The 22,615-nt window shown below is 34.9% G+C and overlaps 1 protein-coding gene across 2 annotated transcripts in view; it reads left to right on the plus strand.

Annotated features, from left to right (window-relative positions):
- Sec5 (exocyst complex component secretory 5) overlaps nucleotides 1-22,615 on the plus strand; it is a 584,315-nt gene that overhangs the window by 456,602 nt on the left and 105,098 nt on the right. For both annotated transcript variants that reach the window (XM_090401446.1, XM_090401447.1), the window contains exons 20-21: nucleotides 7,656-7,772; nucleotides 18,147-18,288. In XM_090401446.1, coding sequence (XP_090257572.1) covers nucleotides 7,656-7,772; nucleotides 18,147-18,288 — 259 coding nt within the window. The remainder of the gene's footprint in view (nucleotides 1-7,655; nucleotides 7,773-18,146; nucleotides 18,289-22,615) is intronic.

Raw genomic sequence — 22,615 nt, forward strand, 5'->3', positions numbered from 1 at the left:
TGAAGCATTTTGTTTATTAATTATCTTGAAAAGGGTAAAACAATAACCATGGAATATTATTCTAATCTTTTAACCAGACTAGACGAAAAAATTCATGAGAAAAAGCAGCTGCATCATGAGTGTGATTTGTGCATTAGTATTTATCCATCTTTATCCATTAATGTTTCCAAGGGTAAAGGCAGATTGTGTGGCATGGTTGTGGGCATTGAAGTTATGACAGCCAATTGCTTCTCTGTTTACCATTATCAGAAGAAAAAATATCATCTTTCATCAGGAGAATGCACCTGCCCACAAAAGTGTTTTGGAAATGGGAAAATTAAGGGATCTGCACTATGAATTGTGGGAACATCCACCCTATTCCCCAGATTTGGCTCCCTGTGACTCTTTCTCTTCCCAAAGCTAAAACTCTTCCTCTCTTGTCAGCATTTTTCTTTGAATCAAGAGGTGATTGCAGCTGTTGAGGGGTATTTTGCAGATCTTACTGAGAACCACTACAGGGGTGGGATAATTGTGCTGGAGCATCACTGGAATAAATGTATTAGTCTTAAGGGAGATTATGTTGAAAAATAAAAATAATTTTGAAATTATAAATTTGGTTTTTTTTTTCATTGTTAGGCCGAGAACTTTTCAGACCACCCTCATAATAGGATTTAAATTTTTCTTATGTATTCATTTGTGTCATAACCACTGTTGCATTTCCTTTGTCTTCCTTCACTATTACTATATTTTTATCTGGTCATAATTTTTTTAAGAGCTGTTAATTCCAATTGTAGTATGTTTGTAGGTGGTAATTTAGTTTTGAGCAACAAAGCTGAAGTTTCAATGCAAGTGAGGTTTGCAGAGTCTTTTAGATGTTGAAAGTTTTTTCACTTGGTTAAACTATAAATTAAAGATGCCAAGAAATTATATTCTTGGTTTCATCCTTTATCCAAGTGTAAGCAAATAAAGTTCGCTCATGAAGTAGTTTCACAACTGGGCTACTTGTATATAGAGGCTAATGACTACACATCAATTGTCTTAGTATCCCACAATGCAAAGCACATATCCTTACAGACATGTATAAAGCTATGTATTATGGGAAGGGCTTCTACCGAGACTAGTTTCGACCTTTATTGAGATCTCATTAGTGGGAGCCAGACCCAGAAGTGATACCAAGGTTGAAGTAAATTTTTAACTTGGTTATACTATAAATTAACTATACTATTTCTATGCTATACTGTACTGTTATACTTGTCTATAAGGATATGCACTTTGCATTATTGGATACTAAGGCAATTGATGTGAAGTCCTTAGCCTTTATATACAAATAGCCAGTCGTGAAGTTACTTCACATGCAAACTTTGTTTACTTATGCTTGGATAAAGAATGAAACCAGGTATATAATTTCTTGGCATCTTTAGTTTATTGTATAACTAGGTGCAAAAGCTTTCAACATCTATCATTAACTGAGAGTATTTTAGTAATCTGTAACACCTTTTGACTTCTTATGTATACATATATGACTTTTGCATTACTTCAACCTTTTTATCACTTTTGGATCTGCTCCCACTGACGAGTCCTCAATACTAATGCGATTTATTTGAAGACATTAGCCTCTATATACAAGTAACCCAGTCATGAAGTTACTTTACACCCAAACTTTGTTTGCTTACACTTGGATAAAAGATGAAACCAAGAATATAATCTCTTGGTTTCATCTCACATATAATTTCAGTGCCTTCTAGAAGTAAGGAGATTATGGTTGTATTGTAGAAGATCTTGATTAGGCCATATGGAACTAGTGTACACCCATTTTTTCATCTAATTTTCAAAGGATGTACAGCAATTGACTTAAGGTTTCCCCCTCTCTGGAATGTTAAGTATGCAGAAAGGTTGAGAAAATGCAATTTTTTAAAGTTAAGGGTATGATGAAAACATTTATATATATGTATATATACTAGGAGGCTCTGCCCCCTGATGCCTATGGTGCCCCCCCCATCCCCGTGTTCCTGACTGGTAGGCCAGTTCTCCTTGAATTCTGATGACTCGAATTTTGAAGACTCGACACTCAGGGGCTACCCTGAGTGTCGAGTCTTCAAAGGGGGGGGCACTGCCCCCCCCCCCCCCCGGCACCTATGCCACCCAACCCCCCATTTTCCGGACTGGTAGGCTGGTTCTCCTTGAATTCCGATGACTCAAATTTTGAAGACTCGACACTCAGGGTAGCCCCTGAGTTTCAAAACGTTTCAAATAACTTGACAGAAATGTTACAGCCTACATCCGTTTCTGATTTCAGCTTATCATTTTATAGTATAGAGTAGATTTTAAAAGAATTGAATGACATAAACCAGGAGTAAAGGAAAAAGGTTTAATGGTATCACACGGCTAGTTTCGGTTTTTTACAGCCTTCTTCAGGTGTTTTCATAAAAGAAAAGAAAAAACATTAAACATTGAAGATAAAAACTGAACAGCACAGGAAAATCACTATACACATTTAACATGAAAACGTTGTAGTTAACATATTCAAAGCTGTTCCTTCGTTGGCCACATTGTTGGGTGAGTGCGTGCGTATAGCATCTCGTGAGCGCCAGTATGTGATCACAGCAGAATGACAGTCTGGGAGGTTGTAGCTTAAATTTTTGTTTAAATGTACAGGGTTGAGGATGATTTCTCTAGATTGTACAATTTTTCTCTCCAATTTGTTTTAATTTGTTGTTATATTGGATTTGGGCTGCTTGAGACTCACTACACATACTAAAGAGATGCCAACTTTCATTGTCTAGAGATTCTTTAAGTATTTGAGATAATGTACTTTTTTTGGAAAACAAAAAAGTCAGAGTACATTTTGTGTCGAATATTCTTTCAGCAAGAAGGTCTAACTTTGCCTTGTGATAGATTCTTTTGGCACGTTCCATAGTAATATTCTTTTTAAAAGATATAAACTTAGGAAAGACTGCATGGAATTTACAGCATTTCAGAAAGCCTAACCTGTTGATGTTCAGTCCTTTTAAAGAGAATATTACTTCTGAACGTGCCAAAAGAATCTATCACAAAGCAAAGTCAGATCTTCTTGCTGAAAGAATATTCAACACAAAACGTACTCTCGCTTTTTTGTTTGCCAAAAAAAGTACATTATCTCAAATACTTGAAGAATCTCTAGACAATGAAAGTTGGCATCTCTTTATTATGCGTAGTGAGTCTCAAGCAGCCCAAATCCAATATAACAACAAATTAAAACTTATTAGGAAATTTGAAGCACCTAAAAAGAGTTCAAAATAACCTGAACTTCTCAAAACTTCACATCAACCCTGACAAAGTTGTAATTAATAAATCATCTCACATCCTTTCAGATGCAGAAAAAAGTATCCTCAGCAAGGGTTTCAATTTTATTCCTTGTCCAAAATCTATCCCAAGAGAATCACTCCTCACCAAGATAGAAAAGGCTGCTTCCTTCCTCCCTTCACAAGATGCAAAACTTCTCCGTATTGAATCCATCTTTATCATTAACAGTGCTAAACCACCCACAGATAACATCTCTTTGTCAGAACGACAGGCTCTTAAGAGTTTAAAAAATAACAGAAATATACTTATCCTTCCTGCAGATAAAGGCAATGCCACAGTTGTGCTTAACTTTGAAGATTATAAAAATAAGATGCTTGAATTACTACCAAGTGACACTTACTCAATTCTTGAGAGAGATCCCACTCGTGAACTTTAAAATCGTACCAACAATTTATTAAAAACAACTTCTGAACTGTCTAGAAACATTCACCTTTCTCTTCACTCTCTCCATCCGCTCATGCCACACATATATGAAGTTCCCATGATCCACAAGGAAAATACCCCACTTCATCCCATTGTTGAAGGCATTGATTCACCAACATACAACCTTTCAAAATATCTCACAAAATACCTTAAATGTTTTTCTGGCAAGTCTTCGTCTTTTATTAACAACTCTGCGGATTTTGTATCATACATTAAAGATATTACTGTTCAAGAAAATGAAATCATGGCTAGCTTTGACATAGTATCCTTGTTTACAAATGTTCCTACAGACGAAGTCCTGACACTACTCAAAGATAAGTTATCTAAAAATTGCATCAAGTCTGGATACTTTAGATTTCAGGACACCATCTATAAGCAAAATCATGGTCTAGCAATGGGTAATCCTTTATCTCCTGTACTGCCAACATTTATCTGGAAGATTTTGATGTTAAAGCTATCTCTTCCTATTCCTTAGCACCTAGAATTTGGAAACATGTGGACGACATTTTCCTCATTTGGAGCCATGGACATCATTCTCTCCTGGATTTCTTTGAACATCTCAATAGTCAACACCCGAATATCCAATTCACAGCTGAGTTTGAAATGAATGGTTTGCTGCCTTTCCTGGACGTGAAACTGACCCGTTCTTCTGAAAAACTTAAAATTTTGATGTACAGAAAACCTACATACACACCAATAGATATCTCTATAATCAGTCCCATCATTTCCCTCCTTAGAAACTTGGAATTATTTCTACTTTGGGACATAGAGCTTACTCTCTTCTTGATGACCCAGATGAACTTCATAAAGAAATCAATTTTCTTAGATCTACTTTCAGACTGAATGGTTATTCTCAAAAAATTACTAAAAAAATATCTTTTTAATCCTCCTAGTCGCCATACTGAAGAAATGAATAATGTTAAAGGTAATATATCTATACCATACATAAGCTCAGTTTCTCAAAAATTAGCCAAGGTTCTCAAAAAATATAACATTAGAACTTTATTCACTCCGCTTCCTAAGATCTGCTCTCTAGTGAGCCATCCAAAGCCTAGCCATCACAATCTAAAATATCCCGGTGTATACAAGATATGGTGTGACTGCGACATTCCTTACTTTGGCCAGATGGATAAGTCTATTGAATTGCATATGGAGGAGCACAGGAGGGACATCACTTACAAGAGAACACGTGCCAGTGCTTTATCCAGCCAGCCATATCCTTTTTTCTGCTGATTCTGATGATCAAAACCATAGTCATACAATCCTTTGGGATAGATCTAACAACATTTTCCATTGCCATGATGAATTGGAAAGTAAAATTGCAGAATATAGAGCAATCATCCTCAACCCTGTACATTTAAATAATAATTTAAGCTACAACCACCCAGACTGTCATTCTGCTGTGATCACGTACTGGTGCTCACGAGATGCTATGTGCATGCACTCGCCCAACAATGCGGCTAACGAAGGAACAGCTTTGAATATGTTAACTACAACATTTTCACATTAAATATGTATAGTGACTTTCCTGTGCTGTTCACAGTTTTTATCTTCAATGTTTAATGTTTTTTCTTTTCTTTTATGAAAACACCTGAAGAAGGCTGTAAAAAGCCGAAACTAATTGTGTGATACTATTAAACCTTTTTCCTTTACTCTCGGTTTATGTCATTCAATTCTTTTAAAAAAATATGTTTAACAACCAAGTAAATCAACCTCAGGTACATATATATAAGTTGCTAAAGAGTTTTTATCAAATTAACATAGAAGAATTTTTTCGTAGAATGTTAGGAGATGGGAGAAGAACTAGAGTTCATCCCTGGAAGCTATTTTAGAAGAGTATGAACAAGAGAGTGGTAAGGAAATTTGTTGCATGAAGAGTGGGATTGGAATGCACTATCTGAGATTGTGGTGATTGCAAAGATTGTTAGTTTATTTATGATGAAGTATGATGAGCTGTGTTTGACAGAAGGACTTCACTCTCTGACACAGATAGTCTTTGACTTGATGGTCTCATGATAATTGTAATACATATGGAAATAGATAACAGAATTAGCAAGCTGGTATTGCATGTAGTGAAATGAATATAAAGATATGGAATGAGAGAGAGAGAGAGATGAGGCAAAACATTAATCTAGCTATATTCAGTGTTTGAACTTATGGATCTGAGAGCTAGGTAAAAATAAGACTTAATCAAAGACTGGAGACCATAGATGTGAGAGTTTGGAGAAAAATTAGGAAATGAACAGATGTCATCAGCTGCAGAACCATATTAAAAATAAGTATATTAGGAAGGAAGGATATGTTATCATTCAAAAATGTGAGAGCAGAGCTAATCTTATATGGTGTGGTCATTTAAACAGAATAGAAGAGGAAAGGCTAGCAAAATAGATGTTTGATGCCAGATGTCTAGAGAAAGATTCAGGGGAAGACTAAGATGTAGTTGGATTGATGCATTTAGAAATGTCTTAGAAGACTTGAAATATGATATCTGATGGTATTGGAGTCCTGACAGATAACAGATTAATTTTGAGGAATCTTGTCGATGTGAAATTAGTTCTATAAGAATAGTTTATATTATCACTATTGTATTCTGTGCTCTCCTTGAAGATACATATCAGGAATTAAATGATAAAATTGAAAATTATATTGCTTTATATTTTTTTCTGCATTTTTAATTTTTTATTAAATAAATATGTTGTTTAACCCACGAAAGGTTATCAGCAAATTTGGTACATTTGTACATGGATGAGATAAGAATTTTTTTAAAATTTTTTTATTCCATTTCTGTGCAATATACACAATTGTCCATCTTCAGACTCACATCAACTGACATCTTCAGCATTGTTAAATTATATAATTGTTATAAATCGATTTTGAATTAACCTATCTTCCAGCCATAAAGCTGTGAATTTTTTTTTTTTTTTTTAATTACTTAAATCCACAGCTTCTATAACCCATTGTTGAATGCCCGGGTCTTTAGACTGAGTTACTCGGTCCCCAACCACCTGACTCTTAGAAAACTTTCTAAACACTACTTACTGTCATTTACTGTTTACCAGTTTCCTATTTATCTCAGTCAGTAGGAAAAACATCATGGCTCTTGCCCTGATGTTTTTCCATCTTGAGCTATTCATAAAAATCAAGCAGGTTTATTACAGTTGATCTCCCTTCAACAAAACAATTCTGTATCCTGATTAGCAAGTGATTTCTATATCAAAGACCTACTGGATAAATTCATAATTTTAGGTGGTATATGAATTTCATTGCCCAGGGAGAGATTACTGTTTTTCATTAGTGTCATTGTCCTTGAGCCATGTCTCTCAATTAATGCTTCTTAATTCCTTTATCAATTAATATATCACTGATGAGCATCTCTCAGAGTTTTCTGTACTTTAAGATGGCATGTTTCTTAAAAAACTTCAATGAGTTATCCTCTACTCCACCTTGTACCAAAAAGCATATAATGACATAAACAGAAAATAAGATACTGTTAACAAAAACTTATTTTGTGTTCCCTTGAGCAAGAGAATTCATATTTAGTTGTGATTATGCTTTGGAATCAAATGACTTGTTCACCTATTGTGCAGAGTATTACCAAAAAAAAAAAAAAAAACAGTTGCATTTGAAAAGAATGTCAGTAGAAAGATGTTTACACAAGATCTTTTCTTGACTTCATTAATGTTGCTATCCCAACACTAATGAAGTTGAGAAAAGATTGTGTTCATATAATGTTCATAAAAATTATCTTAAGTATTTAAAAAAAAATTAAGATAGTTTATATGATTCTAGAATTTATACAAAATGTGATAGTTTTGTTTTTGTATAATTGGGTTCTCTCTCTATATGCTGAAATAGCTTTTTTAAAATATGAAACTGATTGATGATTTTTCCTAATCTTTCCTTGTTTTCAGAATAGGCGTCTACTGATTGTCCTCAGTAATTGTAACTATACTGCAAAGAGTGTCATTCCTAGACTTCAGGAAAGTTTTCATAAGCATGGCTACCCAGATATGAATCTGGCTATAAAAGTAATTTATTTATAGAATCAATATTTTGATATCTTTGAAAAATAAGTAATTATAGCTAATCATGAGGGTTTCTATATTAAATGCCAATCTATATGTATCCATTCTCCTGGAAAAGGAAATTTTTAGAGTAAACTTTTGAAAATTTTATTTTCGTGATATGATAACTTTAGCACCATAATGATTTTGATGTCATCTTTCAGTATATCATTACCAGAGGTTTTTATGTATAACCTCATGGATCAGCAGTTATATTTAATTTAAAAATTAAATAGTCAATAATTGATAGGGAAAAAAATTCTGATGGGCACAAAAAATTATTTCCTCATTGTGCATTAATACAGTTTTATTTATGACATCAGTAAAATGTTTATGCTGAAATTAATTGGCAGATCAATTTGTTTAAATTTAAAAATTAAATTAATTTGCTAATAATTTAAAACAAAATCAAGTGCTATATTTCTTAAAAAATTTATGTGACAAAATGACAAGTCACCAACACTTGTTGTCTTTTACTTGGTGCATTATACTGATTGTTGGCATCATTACATTACAGACTATCATTACATGCAGGCTATTTTAATAAGATAAATTTTTCTCTATTCCTGTACTATTTTTTTAATAGTAATCAGATACATGGCTAGATACTGTTCACATAAGTACTGTGAATGGCATCAAGTCAAAGTTAAAGAACCAAAACTTGTTAACATTGTATATCAAGATCTGCATGTTATGTATTCTTTAAGAAATAACTAAGAGGGGGATTCTCTTCCAAAGGACAGTATTGGAAGGAATGAACACAGGAAGAAAAATTTACTCTGGAGTTAATCTCTATAGACTGTGATTTAAGAATTTTCATAGAGCTTTTAGGAACACCACCTCAAATGTGCGAGCTATATTCAGCAGTTGGACAGATCTGTGATTTGAATGGGTAATAGTTCTCATTTATATAGTAAGTTTTTCTCATTAACTCAAGGAGTGAAATAGAATAAAAACTAATTTCTTGCATACTGCAAGAACATAATACTTAAAATTTTTTTATACCAAGAAAAACAATGTTACTGTTAACTAAGGATGTGAAATCTAGTGGTTGTCCAGAGATTTGGATATGATCAGAAATAAGGTTGAAGGGAAAAGGGTTCTTCTCATCATCATCATCAATGTAGTCAGTTTTCTAATATTTACCAAGGGGTGTTCAAGCTTATCTTTAAAATATTACTAATCTCCTGTTAACAATTTTCCTACAAATTAGTATGTTACTTAGTTAACACTTCAGTATTGCTGTATCTAACATTTTGGTCTTCTAAGACACTTCTAACTGAATCAATCCACCTAGATTAATTCCATGGTCTTCTTCTGGTTCTTTTTCCTGCTATTATTATTATTATTCAGGCCTCCATGGAGTCAAAAGACTCATCGTGGGAGGTCCTTCCTAGGAAATACAAAGTCTATCATACCACTCCCTGAACTCATTGATCATTCTTGCTCTCACTACTCTATCAGGCAATGCATTCCACAGTTCACCCACCCTCCATGCAAAGAAACCACTCCTCACCCTCTTGCTGACACCTTCCTTTTGCAACTGGAAAGAGATCTGAGATTCATGCTTGAGGCTGTACAAAACAAAATGCAGAGATGAAAGATTGGGTGTGTGTGTGTGTGTGTGTTACCCAGGTATGATAATGACAAGCTGAGCAGAAGAGCAGTAATAATGAATAACATAATAGCCAGAATGTGTCAGAAGAGAGGATTGGAATATGTGGATGCTTGGAGGGCATTTGAGGACAGAAAGAAGCTGTATGCAAGAGACCGCTTGCATTTGAATGAGGAAGGACATAGGCATCTGGAGAGATTGATGTTTTCTGTGCATCAATACAGGGAAACTAGAATTCCCAGGGTGGATGGTAGCAGGGGTGGCCTCTTGTGGGAATGGGCACTTGGGGAAAGGGGGACGACATCAGGTAACACTGAGTCCAGTAAAATCTGCAGGGGATAATGATAGGTATGGAAGCAGTGACATTTTTATGCTTTATACTAATGCCAAGAGTATCTGGAATAAAGGAGATAAATTGGTGGTGTTGATTGCATCAGCCTGGCCAAAGATTATTGGGATCTCTGTGACATGGTTGACGGAAGATGATATAATAACAGAAATAGAAGTAGCAGAGTACTGCATTTTTTGGCAAGATAGGAAGGGAAAACTTGGTGGTGGAGTACTGCTTATGATAAGTGATGACTTATGTCCTCTAAGAGTGGAGGCTTTGGAAGGCAGTGACACTAATGATTTTGAAAGCATATGGTGTGAGGTAGAGGTGGGCAAGACAGAATATTTAGTGGGATGTAGCTACAACCCAAGGAGCACAGAGGATGCAGAGCAGGAGATGTTTAGGCAGTTAAGATTGGCAAGTGCAAGAAGAATGATTGTTATGGGAGACTTTAACTGCAGCAGTATAAGTTGGGAAGAGGAAAATGCATGTAGTAATAAGGGAATGGAATTTCTGGAATTCTTGAGGGACAGATGTCTTAGGCAACATGTAATAGAGAAAACAAGAGATTCAAGAATTTTGGATTTGGTCATAGCATCAGAAGAGCTGATAATAACTGAGCTTTCCCCCCCCCCCTGTTGGAGAGAGTAACCATGTGGTTTTGACTTGGAAGATGAATAGACATGCAGGAGTATCAAAGAAAAGGGAACGTTTGTGGAATTATAAGGCAGCTGATTATAATAGTCTTAGATACCAACTTGGTGCAGTTCCATGGAGGGCAGAATTGGAAGACTGGGATATCATTAGTGTGTGGGAAATTGTGAAGGAATAATTGTTGGCAGCAATAGTAAGCTGTATTCCACGAGTGAAGAAGAGGATACAATTTGTAAAGTGGATGACAAACAATAGCAAACAGGAACTGCAGGTGAAAAAGAGGTTATCGAAGAGATATAAGGAGAAGGGTGGAGAACAGATGCATGAAGAATATAAGACTCAGTCCAGGAGAGTTACTAATATGGTAAGGAAGGCGAAACTGGAATATGAGAAGAGACTGGCACTAAGATCCAAAGATAATCCAAGGGAATTTTTTAGCTATGTGGCCAGTAGGAGGAGAAATGATTGTGGGATAAAAATGGGAATAGAGTGACTGATGCAGAGGACATAGTGGAGTTGTTCATTAAACACTTTTCCTACTATCTTGGCATCAAACACTTGTTTTGCTAACTTCCTCTCTCATTCTAGTTTAATGACCATACCACTTTAGAATTGCCCTGTTCACATATCCTTGAATGCTAGCAATGTCTAATCTTCATTTTTAATAATATTCAGCCATTCGTGCCATCTGTTCAGGCTATTGATTTTCTCATACCTCACCTATCTTTCCATTTTTCATCAAGTTCTTTATTTCTAATCCAAGTCTCAGATAATACTAGTTTGACTACTGTGTTGTGTACTGCTAGCTTAGTGTCTGGGCTAACTTCTCTTTCTGATTCCATATAAATTTATTTGACTGTCTTCCCACTGGCTTTGCTTATTCTGTTGTCTTTTTCCAAATTTAATATTCCATCTTCACTAAAAATGGTGCCTAAATAGCTGAAATATTTTACTTGTTCTGTAGGTTCTTCATTGAGAATGCAGCTGAAGTTTGCTGTGTTTTTTCAGTCTCTTTTCATATTTAGGTTTTTCTTGGTGATCTTCATGTCAAATTTGTTACAGCTGTTATTCATTTTAGTTAGAGAATCCTAGAGACTTACAGTGGGTGTATTAATGAGTATATCGTCATCTGTAAAAAGCTAAGTTTGATATATCCCATTATAATATCAGGTTTAATGCCACTTTCTTTCATAATATGATCCATATAGATAATGAATAAGAGTGGGGATAGTTTGCACCCTTGTCTTAATCCTGATTTTACATCAAACAATCTACCAGTAACAATTGAAATATAGACTGTATATTGCTCTGTAGAATGTTCTATTTATTCCATATAATTGTATCATTTTGAAAAGCTTTTCTCTGGGCACATTGTCATATGCCTTTACCAGAACTACAACCATAACCAGCTCGATCTCAAGAACTTGAGTACAGACTGTTGTTATATAATCTTGATTTCTCAACTGTTTGTTGTAAAGTGAAAATCTCAAAATCTTTCTTCCACAGTTTTTCTCAGCCTCTTCTCAAATATACTTTTAAAAATCTTAACACAATTTTTCTCCAAATTAATCTTTCTTAGTCAACACTTCAATATTGTTGTATATAACGTTTTGTCTTCTAAGTTACTTCTGACTGAATCAATCCATCTACTTCAGATGTCTTTCCACATTTCTGGCTTTTGATAGCTTTCCCTACATCATTAATTGATATATACTCCTGTTTGTGTTCCTCTTGAATATTTTTTACTACTGTTCTGTCAATGCTTCCTTCATTTAACAGTCTTTCAAAGCATTTACTCCAGACATCTGGAATATCCTTATCTTCAGTTTTCACGTGACCTTTATCATCTTTGATTCTTTTTATAGTTCCTCTCTAATTTTTTCCATAGCCTCTATAACATTTTACCACCTTCCTGATATTTATCTTCTATATTATTACCAAAGTCTTCCCATGACTTTTGTTTTGCTACTTTTACACAAAGCTTTGTTCTCTTACATTTTTCTCTACATTCGTTTGGGTCATTTGTTACTCATTTGCTAGTAGCTTCTTTTTATGCTTTCTTCTTTTCCATGACTGCTTCTTTAACTTCTTGTGTCCACCATCATGCTTTTATTTTTCAATCCGTGCATTCAACTTCCCCACATGCCCCCCCCCCCCCCAGATGAGTCAATGTGTTCTTCAAAATACTTGGATTCCAAAGTTTTCTTCTTATTTTTAAACTGTTTCATTTCTTCTTGAATAATGTTTGTATGCGTGAGTCTACAAACTTTCTTACATATTGTTCTTTTCATTGATCACTTCCTATTTCAAATCCTGTGTGTGTGTGTGTAATCTTGTATCCTGAACCATCATGAAGATATCACTATCAGCAATAACATAGTTAATGATGCTTTTCTTATTTCTTGTGTCTTCTCTCCACATGAACTTCACATTTTTATGTTGGGACATAGTGTTAGTAATGACTGGTCCATATCATCTTAGAAATCTAGGATTATACTTACCATTATTATTATTATCCTTGCTGTTTTCTTCAAATTTTCCCCAAACATTTCTATATGCTTGGCGGGATTCATTTCCTACTCTGGTGTTTAAATCTCCAACAAGGACCACTTTTTCATTTGGTTTGTCAGCTGCTTGCTCTAATGATTGAAAAATTCCTCCACTTCTTTCTCAGGAGAACCTGCTGTGGGACTGTAGGCCTAAATCAGTGTGTTTCCCCATTATGAAGTTTACTCACATAACTCTACTTGAAATTGCCTTCCAATCAAGAAGTTTATCTTCCTGTTTGTATTGAATGCTATTGCTACTCCTTCCTTTCCTTAAACGTTATTGCCCAAATATAACATCTTATACTTATTATTTAGTAGGATCTCGCCTGCTTTTGTCTTCTTTATCTCTAACCCCCAATTATGTTCATGTGATACTTTGCCAGTTCTGCAAATTCAATATCCTTTCTATTAATGCTTCTTATGTTGCTGGTTCTTCTCTTCAATTCTTCTGCTGTTGAGTTTATTCTTCTTCTTCTAGATCTTGAATTGAAGTTTGTTCCACTAGTTGAGTTTTCTTTCTTAGCCTGGTTCCCTGACAGTGGAGACATTGTATAACTGGAAAATGCCCCAGCTAGTATGAAACCTCATATTATACCATCATGTATTTCTGGCTTAAGCCAATAAAGAGTACAATTTGGTCAAATAAGTTCCAATTTGCCAACCAATTCCTCATTCTTTTAGTATCCAGTGGATACCTACTAATCCTTACCATCACCACGTGATGGTAAGGACTAGACATTAGATCAGAAGCTTCAGGTCTGCATCATTCCTTAACATGTTCGCTGCCATGCTACTTCGGCATAGTCTGTTCCCATATGCCGAGCAATTTCACTTCTTCAAGGTCAGTACAGTAATCTCGTTGCCAGCAGTAAGCGTCATACAAGTATACTCGTAGCTGGCTTGTGTAGCTGGTTTACCAACTACGAGTATACTCGTAGTTGGCAGCGAATGTGTTAAAGGTGATGTGGAGGTCTCCTTCCATTTATATATTGTTTTGATCCTTAAGCAACCTGAAAATGGTTCTCTTACATAAGAAATAAATCAAAACAAAGAGTTCTGACAACCTCTTAACAAAGTTTTCAGAACTCTACCGAAGAAAAGTTGTGGAATTCAAATCATAGAACTATCTCAGAATTAGAATTTAGGGTTATAGCAGTAGGTAGTTTTGTTAAATTGGATTTGTAATCAACTGGAGAAAATCACTGATAAATAAAAGGAAGAAAATAGAACAGAGCTCTTTGAAAACCCAGCTTTAGTTGCAAAGTTTGAGAATAGTTATTCATCCTTCATCATATGCTGTGTATACTGAGAGAAAGTCAGCATTTCATTTGCTGCAGAAGTCAGACAAAAGACCATAAATGGGAACTTACTCAATAAATCTCTGTGCCAAGTCTGGTTGGGTAATGCACTGCTATTCACTCAGCTGTTGGGTTCATCCACTGGGAAATAATAATTGTCCTGTGTGAGACAACCACCCAGCTTATTGAAGCCCTAAAATGGCATGAAAAATCTCATTGTATCTCTAGAATAGGGTTTCTGGATTATGTAATTAACCCACTCATGGTAATAATGTGCTCTAGATTTACAACCTTTTGTGAACCACAAGATCTGTGCAAGAATTAATTTTGTAAATAAGATTTTATTATTAACTATGTAATATTTGTAATGTTAGCAATGTAAACGTTGCTCACATCCGTAGTGATCCTAAAGCTATACGTGTCCCCTGGGTGGTGCTAAATGAGCAACAGCGATAGGCAGCCAGTCCATCCTAAGGATCTCCTGGCCAATTTCATGATGTCTACTGAATTTACTGGATATAGTGACTTGCAGAAACCAGAATTTAGAAACACTGGCCCTACACTACGCATTTGTCAATTAAATATTGAGTCTATTAGCAAAGCTAAATGCGATTATTTATCGAAATTATGTTAACCAACAATGTTGATGTGATTGCTGTCCAGAAAACACGTGCTGGTGATCCTGAACAGCTCCTTAAAAGAGGTCGCATTCCAGGTTACACTGCTATTGGTGCAACATATCATGAAGTATATGGAATAGCAACGTATGTGCGAAATCGTCTTAAAGAAGTTTTTCTTCTATCTCAAAATATTGTAGAAAACATACATACAGTAGTGATAAAAGTTCAAGATATTACAATTATGAATATTTATAAGCCACCTGGATCACCTTGGCCGGAAAAAATTATTCCTATTGCTGAACATCCCGCAATTTATATTGGGGACTTTAATAGTCACCATGAACAGTGGAATTTTGCTCGAAACAACGAATGTGGCAAAAAACTTATTGATTGGATCGAACTAAATAATCTTCACTTAGTCTTTGATGCCAAAGACAAAGGCACTTTTAGATCTGCGGCCTGGAAAAGAGACTGCAACCCTGATTTATATCTTGTGAGCAAAAATAATTCAGGTCACCCTATGCAAAATCTGAGAAGGGTTTTAACTGACTTTCATCATAGTCAACATAGACTGGTATTAATTGACATTGGCATTTCCATTCCATTTGTAAGATCAAAGCCTATCCCATGCTGGAATTTTAAAAAGGCTGACTGGAATAAATATGCAAATGAACTTGACAAATGTATTCACTGGATATCTCCAATAAGTAGTAATTTTCATCGATTTGTAAGTGTAGTCCTGCTTGCTGCCAAGAAAAGTATTCCTAGAGGTATTAGACATAACTATATACATGGTTGGAGCGAGCAGGACTTTACTTTAATTCACATTACTTTATGATATTCATTATAAAGTAATGTGAATTACTTTATAATGAATATCAGATAAACAATGACCACCCAAAAACAGCAGAAGAACTTCTAGAAAACTTGGATATATCCCGAAGGAAAAAATGGGTAAATACAGTTGAAGGTATAGACTTTACTCATTCCAGCCGTAAAGCTTGGAGCCTTCTTAGGAAACTAGGTGGTAGTGCTCTTTTGATTAAAGAACAACCAAGAATCACCCCAGATCAACTAGCTATGCATATTGTTAATATATCACGTATCCCAATCAATAAAAAGCATTCAAGATATATAAAGAGAAAATTAAAATTTAAAAGAATTTAGCAAGTCTTCCCCTATAACTTCAAATTTTGCACACCCTTTTATGCAGCAAGAAGTTGAAGCAGCCTTAAAGGAATTAACGTCTGGTAAGGCTCCTGGTTTTAATAACATTCATCCAGAATTTTTGATTAATCTGGGAAGAAATGCAAGATTATGGTTAACAAATTCTATACTGACATTCTTACAACTGGTAAACTTCCCACTATTTTTAAAAAAGTAAAAGTACTTTTAAATCATAAAATATAAAGTTAGGGAATGTATTATATGGAAGCTCCACGATTTTTAAAAATGTCCCAATAGAACAAGCTGGCTTCAGACCAAATCGTGGGTGTTGTGACCAAGTTCTCTCTTTGGTAACTCACATAGAAGCTGGTTTTCAAAAAGGTTTAAAAACATCAGCAGCATTTATTGATTTGTCAACAGCCTTCGACACCGTTTGGAGACAAGGCCTTCTATATAAATTACATAAAATTATACCCCATGTAAAACAATAGTCCATATTATTAACAATATGCTAAGAGATAGAAGATTGATAGTGACTATAGGTAATAAAACTAGCAGCAAAAGGAAGTTAAATAATGGACTGCCACAGGGATCTGTTTTATCTCCGTTATTATTCAATCTGTATGTATCTGATCTTCCCGTCACTACGTCAAGGAAATTTTGTTATGCCGACGATATAGCAATAACTACACAGCATAAATGTATAAGTCATACAGAAGAAATTCTAAAAGCTGACTTAACTATTCTGGATGAATATTTTAAAAGATGGAGACTCTGTTTAAATAGGAGCAAAACAGTAATATCTTGTTTTCATCTAAATAATACCTTGGCAAATGTGAAACTAAAAATTGAATTGAACAACACTATACTTCCATATAATACATTCCCTAAGTACTTGGGAGTCACACTTGACCGTTCTCTCACTTTCCGGAACAGCTTTCAAACTTGGCATATAAACTAAGGACACGTGATAATATCCTACAGAAACTCTGTGGCACTACCTGGGTTCTAGAGCCTCTACTCTTCGGACAACAGCCCTTGCTTTGGTATTCTCAAGTGCTGAATATTGTGCTCCTCTGTGGCTAAATAGCCCTCACACAAGGATTATCAATTCTCAATTGAACAATACCTTAAGATTAATTATTACAGGCTCTATTAGATCGACCCCACCATATTGGTTACCTCTTTTATCAGGCATTATTCCTACAGAACTACGTAGATTGAATTCTTTAGTCCGTGAATTCCAAAAAATTGCTGGTAATCTGAACCTACCTATTCATCAGGATCTCCCAACTCTTAACAGCAACAGATTGAAATCTCGCCATCCATCACTACGAGCAGCAGAAGAACTTGTGCTAAATAATTTTAATCCTTTATCAAAGTGGGAAGAAACATGGAAGGAAAATATGAAAGAACATTTGCATAACATCTTTGAAGGTGATTAAATCATCACAGGATCAGATCTGTCTCACAAAACATGGACAGTACTAAATAGAATTCAGACAAATCATGGCCTATGTGGAGATACTCCCTATAAATGGAACAGACAAACATCTCCAGAATGTGACTGTGGTGCTCCACGACAGACTATGCAACATATTGTAACAGAATGCATCTTCCATGCTTATTAGAATGACTGGAATGACTTTTTACAAGCTGCTCCTAAAGCTGTGACCTGGATTATGAACTTAGATCTGAATTTATAATGATATATATGTTTCCTTTCCTTATTATAACATATTAAGACTTTTACTTTTAACTGTTATTTTAATTTTCCAACTTCTTGGATTAGATCTGTGTTTTCTTCAAAGTTTTAACTTAAAATATTTTAAATTCTTCAATTCTGTTAATATATAATGACATCATGATTCTCTTTTTCAACATCATGTTTTTGCCATGAGCTATGTATGTATGTATGTAGTATTACAATATTAATAACAATAACAATTAATTGCAATATTAATTAGTATCACAATATAACATTATTAATATTAATGTAATAATTAGTAATAATGTAATATTAGTATGTAATGTAATACTAATAATGGTGACACTTGCTACATTATGTTATGTATAACCACATGTAAAAAAATATATCTTGCAGTGTACTCAAGCCAAGTTTCGAGAAGTTGAAAACAAATTATTCAAAGCATATCTTGAAAAGAAGTGTGATCCAGTTGTTGGATCTATTGAAATCAGTATGTATGCTGGGCAGTTTAACTGGGCAAGATGTCCTGAACCATCAGGTGAGGATCATCTGTTATTGGTCGTGTATTTTTAGATAACAATTATTCCTTATTAACACCTAAGAATCAAACTAAGCTACACAGTGTTATGCATTCATGTAAAACTTTTCAGTTCATCTTTCAGCAGTCTTTCTCAAATGACACAATAAAAATTGAGATTAATTAAAATATGCAAATCTTGTAACTTTAGATATCAACTTCTATCATAAACATATAAGAACAGAAACTATTCTTTATGAAGAAAATGAAATCATATGGCAGCTTCAGTACTTGCTAATGCAGGGTAGGTTGTTATCTGTACATTGTTGAATACTTATGACACTCAAAAATATGAGTAACCCAAGGTTTGTAAGGTGCCTATGATATAGAGACTTTTTTTTTTTTTTTAAGGCAAAGATTAGGTAGGCTGTCTCATGCTAGGATGGCATAGTTTTCCATCCCACAAATACAGACAAATGAGTTAAGACTGTTAACTGCTAATATACTACTAGCCTTAGTTGCTCATTTGGGAGGGGGGGGGGAATGTTATCTGTAGTCTTTGATTGCATCTGAAGAACAACAACCCTTTTCAAAGACACTATTTAGCTTTTATAAAAATCATTGTACATTAGACCATTTAATGTGACTGTATATGTCCATTAGAAATGTGTTTGCAAAAAAAAAAAAAAAAAAAAAACGATTCCAAGTATCAGTTTTCGTTTATATGAAAGAAACATATTTAAGTATATGCAGTTGATTGTTACTATTGCAAACTGGTAGGGACTGTGGAAATATTTTCATTTTCACATAGATTCTCATAGTGATTCTATTTTAGCATAGCATTGGTCAAGTCTTATCAATAGTTTGTTATATATTAGTGTTTGCTATAGTAAGGGTTGACTGTGTTTAAAGACATATGCAACTTTGGTCTTAAAAGTAACCTCCCTTTTTTTTTTATTAAGAAGTTTTTATTTTATCAAACTTTCCATGTTTGATCTACTCTCTTGAACCTCTTGTACAAAAGGAAGGAGTCCCATAACCTTGTGAAACTGTTATGTTATCTGATGTTAATAACTTGATAATGAAATGACTTCCTCCTACCATAAGCAGTGTCTTCTGTGTGTGGATGACCAAGTTATTAAAGTCGTCACATGCAGGTTTTGCGGAGCACAACTTATTAGAGTTCCCTGCAAGTTTCATAGGTTTTGATACCTTTCAATTTCAGTGGTAAAAATGAATGTTGTATCTACAAATGAAGAAGATATGTCGATATTTTCTTCAGATATTTTCTCAGACAGAACATTGAAAATTTGAAAATCAGTTTATTAGTGAATAAATTTTGTACAAAATTTCATAGTGAAAATGAAAGCATTTAGGATCCTGCTCCATTGCAAATGACTATTGAGAAGTGGATATGTCCACATAAGTAAATGCAGATTCACACTGGACATTGATAATTTGCTGCTCAATGCAAACTCATATTTCTTATTAAATGGATTTGTGCATTTAGTGAGTAAACATTTTTATGAAATTGGCTTATTCATCATCATCATCATCAAATTCCTGCCATGTACCCTCAAGGGGTGTACAGGATATGACAGTACTACATGAAAAAACTACATCATTACTAACTTCCTATCTACAATTTTCCTCCAAATCAGTCTGTTACTTGTCAAGACTCCAACATTATCAGATCTTATATTTCTATCGTCTAAGACACTTTGTACCATATCAATCCACCTATATCTTGGTCTTCCTCTGGGTCATTTTCCTGCCAACCTGGCAGAGAACACTTGTTTTGCTAATCTTTCCTCCCCCATTCTGTTTAAGTGACCATACCACCTGAGATTAGCTCTGCTAATGCATTCCTGGATGCTGACAACGTCAAGTTCTTTCCTAATATCCTCGTTTTTTAATATGATATTGCCATTGATGCCATCTGTTCAAGCCTCTAATCTTTCTCAAGACTCTCATATCTGCGGTCTCTAGTCTTTGATCAAGTGTTTTACTTCTGAACCAGCTCTCAAATCCATAAGTTAAAATTGGTTTGAACACAGTCTTGTATACAACTAATTTAGTGTTCCGACTAATTTCTTTCTTATTCCATATGAATTTATTCAATTGACTTCCCACGATACCAGCTTTGCTGATTCTGTTGTCTATTTCTATATTTAGTTTACCATCTTCAGTAAAAATTGTGCCTAAGTAGCTGAAATGTTTTACTTGTTCCACAGGTTCTCCATTCACAACACAGTTGACATTTTCAATGATTCTGCCTATTTTCATTGTCTTTGTCTTTTTATTGCTGACCTTCATACCATATCTATTACAACAGCTATTCAATTTAGTCAGAGAATCTTGCAGACTTGTAGCGGATTTATTTAGAAGTATAACATCATCCGCATAAAGCAAAGAACTGATATTAACATCTCCAAATTTTGATATCAGGTTTAATACCACATTCCTTCATAATGTGATCCATATAGATAATGAATAACAGAGGGGATAATGTACATCCTTGTCTCACACCAGATTTAACATTAAACCATCTTCCTGTACTTCCTTCAATTCTAACTGCTGACTCACAACTCAAATAAAGACTAAGTATTGCTTGATATAATGTTTCAATCAATGTTTCCTTCAGAGTTTGCCACTGAATCTCCAAGGTTTGATTCCTGTTCTCAAACTCTTTCATTTTCTTTTCAATAATATTTCTGTATTTTAGTCTACAGTTCACATCTGAGAGCTGCTCAACTTTTATTCGCTTTAAAACTTTCTTACATGTTATTCTTTTCAATATGAAATTCAATTTTATCCTGCTCAAGACTAAATAGTGATCACTTCCAATTTCAAATCCTCTGTACACTCTGGTGTCCTGCACCAGGGAGAAAACATCACTATCAACAATAACATAGTCAATGAGACTTTTCTTATTCCTAGCCTCTTCTCTCCATGTGAATTTGTGCACATTTTTATGTTGGAACATGGTGTTAGTAATAACCAGTCCATGTCCTGAGCAGAAATCCAACAGATATTTGCCATTATTATTAGCTTTGCTCTTTTCTCCAAATTTTCCCAAAATATTTTTGTATGTCTCACAATCATTTCCTACTCTACTATTTAGATCCCCAACAAGGACCAACTTTTCCTTTTTCATTGTGTCAGTTGCTTTTTCTAAAGCCTCAAAAAATTCCTCCACTTCTACCTTAGTAGAACCTTCTGTGGAACCGTAGGCACAAATAAGTCTCATTGTCCAGTTCCCCATCCTCATATTTGCCCACATTACTCTACTTGAGACTGACTGCCATTCAAGAAGATTAGCCTTGTATTTTGTGTTGAATACTATGGCTACTCCTTCTATTCCTTGATTGTCATTGCCTGAATATAACATTTTGTATTTATTGCTCAGAAAGATCTCACCAGTTTTGGTCTTTTTTGTTTCAGTCACCCCTATTATGTCGATCTGGTACTTATCTAATTCCTCAGCTAGCTCCATTTCTTTGCCATTCAGGCTTCTTACGTTGATAGTACCGATCTTTAACTCTGGTGATGTTGAGTTGGGGTTTGTTTTCAGATTTGTTCCAGTAGTTGACTTTTTGCTGTTCACCCTGGTTCCCTGGCGAAAACAACGGGGGCCTTGTTTAACCGGGCGACGCCCCAGCCGGCATGAAATTTTGTCATATTGTACCATCATTTTTTATTTTGGTTTAACCAATAAGAATACAATTTGGTCGGCTAAATCCCAAATTGCCAGCCCATCCTCGTTCGTTCAGTATCCAAGTAGATACCCAACAGGGTGCACCACGAGAAGGTGAGGATTGGACATTAGGTCAGAAGCCCTGGTCGGTTCTCCGCATTCCTTTAAAGGCTATGTGGAGGTCTCCTCTCAGTTATACAGCTTTGACCCTTAATTATAGAACAATTATTATTGCAAACTCCATGGAGACAGCAGACTTATTGTAGGAGGTTCATTCAACTGACAGCATATGTATCATACTGAATCTTAAAATCTTTAACCCTCCCTGCATTAACAACATATTCCAGTAATGCATTCCATTCCCTTCAATTTTCCATGCTGAAAATCAACTGCTCACACCCCTCTTCACCACACTCTTACATAACTTCCAGGGATGGCCTCTGGTTCTTCCCCTCTGGCCTTCTACTCCTTTTATAATCCCGTCTGGCTTAATCTGATAAAATCTCATCAATAACTTAAATGTCTCTGTCATATCTCCTTTCTCCTATCCACTAAACTCTGCAATCCACATTTCTTCAACCTCTCTCCATAGCCAGCATTCCAGACTCTTGATATTCTATTCTTGAGAGACACTTGTGACATTAAATTAAG

The sequence above is a fragment of the Typopeltis vanoorti genome, chromosome 12, assembly GCF_054136105.1.
Source record: "Typopeltis vanoorti isolate ZY-2024b chromosome 12, IOZ_Tvanoo_1.0, whole genome shotgun sequence".
Taxonomy (NCBI): domain Eukaryota; kingdom Metazoa; phylum Arthropoda; class Arachnida; order Uropygi; family Thelyphonidae; genus Typopeltis; species Typopeltis vanoorti.